Below are 12,526 nucleotides of genomic sequence, written 5' to 3'. Positions count from 1 at the left end.
AACTACATGTAACAGTTAAATGAGTGGAATTGTGTGAGACAAAAACAATGATTCAAACGAAAATCATGACCTCCAAAAAATGGTTGAAGTTGATTAAGATAGCAGTGGTTGTGACGATAGGAATGTATGCAATAATATCCTCATCCTCAACAACACCGACGTCACCATCTTCAACACTGGAACAGCTTCATGACATGAATGAAGGTGATGGATTTTATGATGCAGACGATTATGGTATTTGGAACCCTTCTCCAGGTAATTGGGGAATAGGCAAGGGTGCTCCCATTCCTCATCAACAACATAAACAGAAATCACCATGATGCAAGATGTATATAGCCATCGTTATCTTCGTACCATGTTTTTTTCAAAAATTGTACTGTTCATCATATAATATAGTGTTATCTGTATAATGTGACTGTGTAAGAGTAAATGTAAATTGAATTAGACAACGGGACAACATAATTGTGATGATTTTTTTTTTTTTCATTTAGAACTTATAGTTTAAGAGCTAACTATAACCTAAAAGAAAATGTAATTTCTTTCCCTCGAAAAAATGAATGTCGTGATTAGAATGATAAAAAATATAAATGTAATTTTAATAGAATTATAAAGAAACTATGTTTAAAATAAATACAAAAATGTAATTTTTTTAAGAAAATAGGCTCTAGTTACGGCGAGCAACATGGTTTCCCGCTAGTGCGAGAGGAAATAGCACTTTTCTATCATTCATTCGTCTGAGCCAGAAGCGATTCAGAAGTTTGAAAAAGTAAAGGAAATCGCAACAGTGAGGTTTACATTCTGATCTAAGAAAAACTGCATGTTTCTTTTTCTTGTGTTTGAAGTTGTAGGGAGATGATAGATTGCGATTATTGCATCCACATTTCAGTTCAATTCACGCCTTAGTTTCCATTGGTTTTAAATGATGGAAGAAAAAACTTCGATCTTGTCGCCTACTTGTAGACACACAACAGCTTCTCTGTTCGCTTTCGCACTTCACCACTCTCAGATTCGTCCAACAAAGACTACTTCTCCCGACTCTCAAACTCATGACCCGGATCTCTGGTTTAACCAGAACTCTCATTTACTCTGCCCAATTTTTAGGTATTCATAAATAAACATAACAAAATCATTGTTGTAATATACGGGTCTTGATTCTGTGTTGTAAGATGATAATTGGATATATAGCTTATTCTACCTGTCAGTTCTCTATTTGATTCTAAACTTATTAGGTTTTTCTTTATATATATAATCTTTAATTCTGTTTTGTTCTGTTACGAGTTTCTTTCTATACTTCTTGGAATTAAATTAAGAAGCCACTTATAAGAATTCAACTAATTAGAATCGAGGGAAATTATAGATTGTTGGCATTTATGTGTATGATAATTATGATGATTGATTTTTTAAATAATTAGTAAAGATCGTATTAGAAGTGTAAGTGATATCAGGATTAAACTCGTAATAACAATATGATGATAAAAATTGACAGGTTCCTCGAAGTGGATGAAGACTCCTGGCAGGGCATAAAGGAAACTGCCTGTTCCTCTTCTTTCAGACATCACCTTGGATCTGTATGTTGTTCATTCCCTTCATTTTCATTTTCTATATTGTGGATTAGAAATGTTTCATGGCTTACATATCGCTTCTTTTCTTTCTTGTTAAAATTAAAATATAACAACAAAATGATGGTTGCTTCATTCCAGTTGTTGACATTGCTGTCAGAGGAAGGTGGTGAATCAAAGAAAGAAGCTGAGTTGACCAAAGCTGTTGATGCCTCGGCTTTGAGCTTGAATGATACTTCTACTACCCATTCTCCAAGTGGACAGAAAACTGGGAGCCAGGATGATATGTGTGACAGTACGGAGAGCTCAGCTATGCTGTTTGAAAAGAAAAAAGTTTCTGGGACACTAGAAATCGCAACGTTTGAACAATCTTTGGAGGAGGCAACCCGTATTGGTTACCAGAGGAAAGTGACAGTTCTGTACACACTAGTTGCGGCTTGTGTGGCAGACACTGACAAGTCAAGGCAGGGCTACGATGCTCGTCACCGTGTGGCTCTGCGGTTGCTTTCTGTATGGCTTGGTGTCAAATGGATTGAAATGGTCTGTGTGCTTGGAACATTAGCGTGCATTTCAAACACCATATAGTATTATAATTTATATGTTACGTTTGTGACGTGTGAATCTTGTATGTTATGTTTGTGATGTGTGAATTTCACAAAACAAAGTTCTTTCTTTAATAATGTGATGTAGATGGTCTAATGTCTCAATGGTTTGCTGGTTTTCGGCAGCTCTGTATCTCTGAAAGTTTACCTTCTTCGTGATATTTTACAGGAAGCAATGGAGGCTATGGTTGCTTTTTCTATAATGAATTCAGCGAGTAAAGAAGGTGCTAAGGAAGAAGAATCTGTAGGTTCAGAAACTAGCCAGGATAAATGGAAGCGTGGAAGTATCATAGGAGCAGCTGCTATAACTGGAGGAGCCTTAATGGCTGTAACTGGTGGCATGTATCCGATACTGCATTTCTAACTCAAAGTAAGGTGAGATAATAGCAATATCTTAATCATTGAAATGCTTTGACAGGCTTGGCTGCCCCGGCAATTGCTCATGGATTGGGTGCTTTGGCTCCTGCGCTAGGCAGTCTTGTTCCTGCCATCGGAGCTAGTGGATTTGCAGCTGCCGCAACTGCTACAGGATCTGCTGCTGGATCTGTGGCTGTGGCTGCATCATTTGGAGGTGTAAAAAAATTAAATTTGGTTTATATACGTTGTGAAATCATTCAGCGTCAATTGAACAACTAAAATTATACGTCCAACCTAATTATTTGAGGCAAAAGGGACTTTTCCAGTTTTTCAATATATATGGATTAATGCTAAGTGACTTGCTTCTTTTGTAATCCAGCTGCTGGAGCTGGCCTTACTGGTAGTAAGATGGCAACAAGAATTGGAAGTCTAGAGGAATTTGAGTTAAAAAGTGTTGGAGGCTGTAATGAAGGCGTAAGTTCCAAAATGTCATTACATTATACTAATTACTTCTGACTGTTAGGAGTTTCAGGGTTTGGCTGGATCGGGAACACTTGGTAGGTTCACTAGGAGGCATTTTGTATTGTGCTTGACTTGATGAACCCAGGAGGATCTTATTGAAGTTAATTGTGAAATACCCTAATATGATTGTTGAAATTTGAAGGGAAACCTCTATTTTCAATTTTCAGCACCTAGCAGTTAGAATCTCCATTTCTGGGCAAGTATTTACGGAGAAAGATTTCGTAGAACCTTGGGAAGGTCTCAATGATAACATGGAGAGGTATGAAAAAATATTTTCTACGGCTAGAATTTTGTTGCTGCAACGCATAGAATAAATGTGCTCTTCTGTGGTCAAAAGCTGTTTTATCTTCGGATTCCTCTTTGTGGCTTTGTTTTTCTTGAGATACACCTTTAATACATTTTCTTTTTGTGTGGGCTGGGCCAAGAAGAAGTCAATTACTTCAAAATTTCTCACACTATTTGATAATTTAGTCAAGTTTTTTCATCGGTTTCTATTTTTTTGTCCTAAAACTTAATTCCCAATCTTTAATTGGTTATTTTCATAAAAGCGCGTACGCTATAGGGAAGATTATGTAAATAGTCACAAGTCTTATTAGAACTTATGTGCTCCTCTTCAGTAAATAACTTTGTTCTAATGAATTAATAATAACCCTCTTCCTGAATTTACATTCTTAGTATTTCTAATATTTTATACTAACAACCTGTGCGTATAGGTACGTGCTCCAATACGAGTCTAAAAATTTGATTGCACTGAGCACAGCGGTCCGGGACTGGCTTACTTCACGTAGTTTCTCTGAATCCCCTGTATATGTTCGAGTAATGATTAAATAGATTTGACATCAAACTTAAGGTTTTGGTGATTATAATATTGTAGAGGTTACGATTCGGTTGATGAAAGATGGTGCCATGATGACAGTATTGAGCTCACTAGTTACAGCACTAGCATGGCCAACAACTTTACTTGCCACATTTGATATTATTGACAGCAAATGGGCAATTGCAGTGGACAGGTAAGTGCCTTTCTTGGTTGTAGTATCCATTTAAACACAGATGATGGGTTGCTTTGAATTTGAGGTGGCTTCCAGAGTACTCGTGATCTTTTAAGGATATAATATTTTTAGTATTGTTATGGACGTAATTAATGAGTCTTCACCTGCTGATTCTGATCCACTTCACCTCCTTTGATTTAGCCAACATGATCAATTAATTTAAACTAAAAAAAGCTATAAATTTCTTTTTAACACAGATGATGGGTTGGTTTGAATTTCAGGTTATAGGCTTCCAGAGTACTCTTGATCTTAAGAATATATTATTAGTATTGTTATAATCCATTTCACCTCCTTTGATTCAACCAACACGATCCATTAGTTTAAACTAAATAGAAACTATATGTTTGCAAAGATTGCATTGGGTTGTGGACATCAATGTTTCAGTTGCCACTATGTCAAATTTGTCTTCGTCGTGGCAGGTATAAACAATTTTAACTTCTGGTTTCTCTTGAACAGAAAGATGGTACTTAGTATCTTTTATGAACCATCTATTATGTCCATTTAATTTTTTTTACATTATATTTAGCCTGGTTTTCTCTTTATTGGAGCAGATCAGACAAGGCTGGTAAGGTGCTTTCTGAAGTGCTGTTAACAGGCTTGCAAGGAAACAGGTGACACCATCTAAATTGCAAAAGGTTGACAATAATGTTGCCTCATTGTATAATCCAATATATTTGGTAGCTTTCTATGTATGATCCAGGCCTGTGACACTAGTAGGTTTTTCATTGGGAGCCCGCGTTATTTTCAAATGTCTCCAATTTTTGGCTCACGCCGATGGAGACCATGGTAATCTGGAATCCGCCATGTGTTTGGAAATTTATATTGTTTGCTTTATAATTTCTTCATACCGTGTTGTCTTATGCAGCTGGAATAGTTGAAAAGGTTGTTTTGCTTGGAGCACCCATCTCAATTTCGGACGAAAGCTGGGAGAAGGCTAGACAGGTGCCTGGAATTTCTCAACAATTTTTCTTACTATTCTATCCATGAACTTTTATTATTTAGCATTTAATGATGGTGCCACCATGCAGGTGGTGGCCGGAAGGTTTGTGAATGCATACTCTTCCAATGACTGGACGTTAGGTGTAACTTTCCGTGCTAGGTATGTGCTATCCATAGGAGATATTTTAAGTCTCACTAGCAACTGTTGTATATTTGAGAAATTCTTGAGTCCACACCACACAAAATTTCATAACAATTCGAGAATAGAAAAGAGAATGTTAGTTAAGACATGTGATAGAGATAGATAAGGGAAAAATGAATTTTAAAAATTATTTTTACTGAAATTAGAACAAGAACAATAGTATATACTCTTATAACATGGGACAGCAATTCGTAAGACGCTCAGTCAGAATTTATCAAGTAACTGCTATTCCAATTGCACCACTGAGGTATACACAATTTTTTATTATTGTTAAAAACTTAATTTTGTGTAATATTTCATCGTGTACCGGAGAATTCTAAATACTGCTGCCAATTGCTCCATGTCAGTAGTTCCGTGTCTTGAGCTGAAAACAGACTTGGTGGAAATTAGATCGAAAATCTGAAATGAAAATTACTTTACACTTGTCTATTACATCAAAATTGGGAAAATAATTTATCACTCACTCTAACGCTACTTACCTTATCCGAGAGCTTGAAACCGGAAGGAAATACATGATTTCCGTCAATTTTGACGTGCTACAAATCATACTCGCCAAAGACCACAAGGTCGTAGATTTATTTCCAATCTTTTTTTAATGCACAGTTTACTCTCTAAAGGATTAGCTGGAATCCAACCTGTTAACGTTCATGGCATTGAGAATGTAAGCTATTTTCCATTTTATACTCAATGCAACAATTTTTTTGCAAGGATTTATTGCTTCAAGGTGCCATTTTTTCTTTTTGTTGCTTTGCAGGTTGATGTGACACATGTTATAGAAGGCCACTCTTCCTACCTTCAGATGACACTGAAAATACTGGAGGAGCTTCAATTGGACAATTGTTGTGCTGTTTTAAGCACGGGAGAAGTGAATCCAGAGGAAAAAAAGAGTGCCATGTGATGAGTATAATTTAAGTTTTAGTTATGAATTGTAATGTTACTATCATTTGAGGCTGCCATGTGAAGGGTAGTTAAGAATGACCCGTATTAATTCAATCGTCGTAGTGTTTTGTAAATGCCTCTAAATCATAATAAAAAGAGTTCTCGAGTTTTTTCTTTTTCCTTTTTCTCCATTCTATGAACTGTGTTAATGAGTGATACATGGGAGTTTTAACAACCTATAGTACTCCAACACCTTGAATTAGCTTCATTTTAATTATTCCCTTTTCTCTTTATTCTTCCACATTTATTTTCAACTGTTTTTCTTTTTCCGAGAGATTACCATCGGGATATTTTTTTCTTCTAGGCTTATGCTTTATCTATTCTAGACACATGCAATACGCTTACTTCTTTTTTGGCAGTTTTTGGAAACAGACTAGCTTCTAAGGAAGGCCACACCTAAACTATCAACTACCAAAATGTGGCTAGGACCTGGAAGAGTGTGTAATGAAGCTTTATATACAAGCTACAGAAAAACTTTTAATTGTAACTACAACCTTTGTTTAGAGGTTGGATAAGAACTTTTTTGTCAACCACCTTAGGATGATTTAAGATGTAACGTTGGATAAGAAAGTTTGTGCTTTTTTGTATGGTGCGGTGGAAAGAAAGATGGAAAATATGTTTCCCTTTCTATATTTTACATGAAAATTACATGGACAATAAGACATAAATAGCTTTGTTTAAATTATTAGTGGTAACTATTTGCTCACCAATTGACAAAAAAATGTGTAAATGGCTGCAGGTGGAGAGCACTGTCTGGCAGTGCATTATTGTCCATCGCGGGAAGTAAACAAAAGGAAACAGACAACAAAAGCTTACCATTACAGGTTTGATTTAAACACTGCCCAAGCTAATTAATCTAGTGTGAAAGGAGGATTGGTGTTGGAAGAAAACGGGAAACAGCTTGAGTTTAAAACAAACAAGCAATATACTGTTTACTCAACAGATTATTGGTTGCATCTTAATCTAAAATATCGTTGTTAGGTAGTGGAAGACTATCATGGCCTTTAATTAATTACTGATCTTCATGTGATGTGTAGACTTTTTTAAAAAAAAAAATTGAAACATTTAAATATATGTTAAGAAGAATTAATCAGTAATATTGATATACACGAAGATTTTGGAAAATAATTAGTTTTCCCGAACGTGATGTAGCTAAGCCAAATTACATTTGGTGCTCGAGACTTGAAATGGAATGGTCAAGATTTCTGTGCCATAACATTTTGAGTCTCAATGATCCCCAGTTTTCTTATTTAAAGCAAAGTAGGACCAAATGTGTATGATGTTCATTTCAATCTTATATTTACCATCATTTTATTTGTATTTATGATATACCTCAATGCTATAAGGTATCGATAATTTTTAGTTTGTATTGGTTTTCACGTGCATGGTGGGAGGCATGTATTTTGAATTACATATCTGGTGTGGATGGGTGAATACAGCAACCCAACTTTCCCCTTAAGCTATGCTTTAACATTCTCTCTATGAAATCGTAGGCTTAAAGGCCAAGCAATTAGTCATAACTAAATAATATATACACACACATGATGATGCATAGATTTGATTAACGTTAAGGAATATTATAGCATTACATTTAATAATTGTTATATGAATTATTTTCAATTTATTAAACATTAATTTTTTCTTTACTGAATTTATTTTGAAACAAAAGCAGAGGTTATCCTAAATAGAATATGATGGTGGCAGTTCATTATTGGAAAGCAACAAGGCAAAGGGGGTCCAATTTGCAGCGTTAGTGGGAGAGGTTTGGGAACAAACGGGCTTCGCTGCTTTCGAGGTACTACAATACAACGTATATCACCAACTGGCTCTCAAGTGGGGACAAAGTGAGGACTAAGACATTTCTCTTAGTGGGGTCCCACAGTGTTGAGTTGTTCATCCAACATCCTAATAAAATTGTCACAACCATATGTCTATATATGTATAAGTCGTATTGTGCTTTATGTGTAGTACAAAATTTTGTTTTGTGTAGTTTGTGAAGTTGAAGATGGAGACTTCGAGAACGAGTTCTCGGGTCTTCTGTCTAATCCTTGCACTGTTGACGACAATTGTTGGGCTCAGATGTGACGATTTGAAAAATGGAAACGACTCTTCAAGTCATAGTCATAGTGAAGGCAACAATGCGACATTTGTAACCTTCCCTAGTCAAGGGATAAATGCAGAAGTGAAAGGAAAACACAACAGTTCCTACGACAGTAATGGTAAAGTTCACGTCAAGAACAGCTTGTATTATGGAGGAGGAGGAGGAGGAGGTGGTGGTGGTGGAGGAGGATGGGGATGGGGTGGTGGTGGGGGTGGAGGAGGGGGTGGTGGTGGTGGTGGTGGATGGGGAGGTGGAGGTGGTGGAGGAGGAGGTGGCGGCGGTTGGGGTGGTGGAGGAGGAGGAGGTGGTGGAGGTGGCGGGTGGAGATGTGGAGGGCATGGTAGAAGGAAGGGGCATGATTACAAAGCAAAGAAGAAAGAGGTGTATGAGGATGAAGAGTATAGGTTGGGAGAATATGCAGAATGCAAGGGAAGAACACGATGCTGGGGCATGAGGTTGGAATGCCCTCTTCATTGTGGAGGGCCTTGTTACTATGATTGTCACCATTTGTGTAAGGCTCATTGCCACCAACCCTAGCTACCCAACCCCTTTTCTCTTATCAGGTTACACATTTTTTTTCTCTTATCACTTATAAATATATACATTTTTTTTTCTTATTTTCTCTTCCTATTAATAAACATTCTTGTATGAATATTTTAACTTTTCTAAATAACTTTATTTGGAATGTGCCCATAAATATATATATAAGGATATTATTTAGCAAATTTCATTTTAATTTCTAAATTGTTTAATTATTTTAAAATAAAATAAAAGCCTCTGAAACTTCAAAAGTTGTTTACTTTATTTGTGTGAGGCTTTGGTTAACCTGAGTTTGGTTACTCACGTGTGATACTCATTTAAACCACTTGGCTTTACTCATTCCATGCGAATTGGTGTTGATCTTGTTGTCCCTTCACAAGGTTACAACCCATCATCTGCGGATAGTTCCTGAACTCACAAATCTCAAGGATTGACAGCGACATCAACATGATCTCTTTTGATGTTCTCCTTGGTGCCAAACATCTCCTTCACTGTCGCCGCATCCTCGTGACGTAAAACTATGTCAACAAACTCATAATAATACCCAACAGCGTGGCTAGTACACAATCCAGCATGAAAAAAAAAAAAAAGGTGATTAGAATAACCATCTATAGAAGAAACGTTTGCGATGAATTTCACCAAAGATCACCAGAGAATAAGTAATCATTTTCTCAAGTTTTAAGATTCTAATTTAAAAATTTAAAATAAATAAAAATTTACAAATAAAAGCAAATTTTAAAAATATTAACGTCATAAAATTAAAAAGATTATATTTATTTGTTTTTAAAGTTTAAGATCAAATTATATCAAAATTTGAAAAAAAAAATTATAATTTTATATTTAAATTATAAATATATTTAATTTCATGTACTTTTTAAATTGTTTGTGTTTCGTTTTCATTCTTTCACAAATATTAGGGTAATTTATTAGTAAGGAATTTTTTGAAGTTTTTGGTGAGTGACTAGGGTGAGGACATAGGTTTTTAAATTTAAAAAGCTTTAGGAAGAATACTTATAATATATGCAGTATGTACATATACAAAGTGAATCCTACAAAGATTGTTTGATGCTATTGGGTAAAGAATCCTATAATATTTGTCTTTTTTTTTTTTTGTGATTATAGTTGGCATGCCCATCCACTATCCATAATTAATTAAGACAAAGTAAAGTCAGCAACCACGTTAGAATATTAGAGGCTTTTGGCATGGCACAACCATACCCGGAATGCGGAATCTTTACTTTTTTTTTTGTCTGAAAAAGAAAAACAAATAGTAATTAGGCTTTTTCTTTTTCAATAAAAAATGCATTTATTTACCAAACCCACTAACAAATACGACTTTTTTGTATTTTGGAGTCTGTTAGAAGTCGAATTTGTATAAATGGGTCTGTTAATTTTTTTTTGCGAAAATAGATCAAGTCGTCAAAGGGGAGGACGACATTGGAGGTGAAGTCCTCCCCTCCTGACCGGTTTTTTTATTATTTTTTTCAAAAGTGATATCATACTATACTATAACGTTTTTGCTTTTGAAAAAAGTGAAGTCGTCGTTATGCATAACGACTTCCCTTTTCCAATTTTTTGTTTTGTTTTTTTTTTGTTTTTGTTTTTATTTTCTTATTTTTTTTCTTCATAATATATGAATTTTGATTATTTTTTTAATTTAAATTTATTGGAAAAATAAACAATAAAAAAATTAATAGAATAAAAATTAACTTTAAATTAATATATTTTAGAAAAACAAATAACTTATAAATTTAAAAAACATTGATAACTTATAAATTAAAAAAAAAACAAATAACGAAAACTGAAAAAATAAAAAAAAATAATCAAAACTGAAAAAGAAAAAAATAATCAAAACAGATAAATTAAAAAAAAGGAAAAAAATAATCTGAAATATTTAAAAAAATAATGAAAAGTGAAAAACTAAAAAAAAATAAAATTGAAAAGTTGAAAAAAAAAGTGAAAAGTGAAGTACAGGAGGACTTCACTTTTCAATTTAATATAAATCGTTATAAAAAAATAACATTACTTTTTTTTAAAGAAAAAGCAAAACCGGCTTGGGAGAGGACGATTTCACCATGAAAGGCGTCCTCCCCAATAACGACTTGACCCAATTTAAAAAAAAAAAAATCAACGGACCCTATTTTATAATTTTTTGATCAAAGAGATCCTCAAATAAAAAAAGCCAACAAATACAAAATTATAATGATTTGTTTGAATGGAAAGGGAGTGTGACAAAGAAAGAAAAAGGAAAGGAAAAATGTGCTAGGTCAGTAGTTATTTAAATTAATAAAAAAAATGAAGAGAAATTAATAAAAAGATTATAATTAGTTTGATTAGTGTAATAAAATAATTATATATATATATATATATATATATATATATATATATGTATTTCGAAAATAATGTTATATTAATTTTTAGAAATGAAACGTGCAATCAATAATGTAAAAATTTTAGTCAGCACATAAAATGTCAACGTTTAGATACTCATAACAATATATATATATATATATATATATATATATATATATATATATATATATATATATATGAAATGTTGTAATTTTGCATGTTGTGCTTGATGAGGTAATTTAGAAGATATTCATTTCTTTAAGAATTTGAATTTTTTTACACAATTGGTATAAACCTTCTATGTAACCAATAAATGGTCTTAGATCAATTCAATGGTTATCACAATTTTTAAAATAGATTAATAGTACAAAAACATATAATGAATATACTCAGAACAACTCCAAATACAAAAGTTATCATGTTTTGAGACCTGAAATAAAATAAAAAAAAAAGTGTAAGAATCTAAAGAAAGTAACAGTACCAAAATAGTGTTGAAGAAGGGTAGCGAAAAGGAAGGTGAAGATGATAAATTTCAATTACTAACATTTATTTGGAAATCAATCTATGAATCAAATTGTGAATGCAAAAGGTAAAGGAATCTTCAACAGGTTCAAAATTGTCACAAGATTCCAAGAGTAGTTTTCTCACAACATTTTTCTTTTGAAGGTGATAGTTGCCACTCACTCTTTTTTTCTTTTTAAGGTGATAGTTGTCGCTTACTCTCCTTTACTTTAAATATTTTGTTTTAAGTTAGTTTCTTTCTGGTAAAACCAATAATACATAAATTATTTTAAAATTATAATAATAATTACTTAGATCTTGAAATTCTTATTTTGAACTTTTAATTCATGATTAAGTTTTTAAATAGTTATTATTTCAATTAGTATACATTTGGAGTATTGTCAAATTTAGAATATGTGTTTTTATACGATTTTGTCGTTAGAAAATGTTTAAGAAGATGAAAGAAAAAACGAGTATTTAAATCTTAATTTTTAAGTGATGTAAGATTATTATGTATCGAAAGAACATAAACTCTCAAAAAACGAGATCTAAAGAGAATGAATTGATCACCCTCAATAATTTAATGAACCCATAAATAGCTGACACGTAAAATATAACATTACGTGAAAATATCATAGAGTTTTTAACGATCTCTATTTCTTCTGAACAAACTAAATTATAAAGGTGGGGTTTGGTTTTAAAATGTATATTTAGAAATTAAATACTAGAGATTTGGTAACATGGTAACAGAACACAGGAATTCTATAATGTGGATCATGTGAAGGAGTGATGAAGTGTTTGTAAACTTTCAACACACAAAATTGAGCCTTTAAAAATTAGAGAAGGCACCACCACTACACTAG

At 33.3% G+C, this 12,526-nt stretch overlaps 1 protein-coding gene across 4 annotated transcripts; it reads left to right on the top strand.

Moving 5' to 3' along the window:
* The first annotated feature begins 677 nt into the window (after nt 1-677).
* Nucleotides 678-8,439, top strand: LOC114196227 (transmembrane and coiled-coil domain-containing protein 4-like). Of its 4 annotated transcripts, XR_003606640.1 has the most exons (17): nt 678-1,101; nt 1,487-1,568; nt 1,701-2,099; nt 2,331-2,499; nt 2,580-2,732; nt 2,898-2,992; nt 3,208-3,299; nt 3,754-3,824; nt 3,915-4,050; nt 4,641-4,700; nt 4,790-4,875; nt 4,955-5,031; nt 5,118-5,188; nt 5,834-5,891; nt 5,985-6,131; nt 6,909-6,993; nt 7,842-8,439. XR_003606640.1 is itself a non-coding variant. In XM_028086804.1 (16 exons), the coding sequence occupies exons 4-16, from the start codon at nt 1,845-1,847 to the stop codon at nt 6,126-6,128; spliced, it is 1,467 nt and encodes a 488-aa protein (XP_027942605.1). In that variant the 5' UTR covers nt 678-789; nt 961-1,101; nt 1,487-1,568; nt 1,701-1,844; the 3' UTR covers nt 6,129-6,287. The 4 variants fall into 4 exon arrangements, 3 of the variants coding, with proteins under 3 accessions (XP_027942605.1, XP_027942603.1, XP_027942606.1); XM_028086804.1 differs by lacking the exons at nt 6,909-6,993; nt 7,842-8,439 and having other exon boundaries at nt 678-789; nt 961-1,101; nt 5,985-6,287; XM_028086802.1 differs by lacking the exons at nt 6,909-6,993; nt 7,842-8,439 and having other exon boundaries at nt 678-789; nt 887-1,101; nt 5,985-6,287.
* The last annotated feature ends 4,087 nt before the right edge of the window (nt 8,440-12,526 follow it).

The sequence above is a fragment of the Vigna unguiculata genome, chromosome 9 (assembly GCF_004118075.2).
Source record: "Vigna unguiculata cultivar IT97K-499-35 chromosome 9, ASM411807v1, whole genome shotgun sequence".
Lineage (NCBI taxonomy): Eukaryota > Viridiplantae > Streptophyta > Magnoliopsida > Fabales > Fabaceae > Vigna > Vigna unguiculata.
Note: the sequence above shows the minus strand (reverse complement) of the source record. Positions and strands in the feature narration are given on the sequence as shown.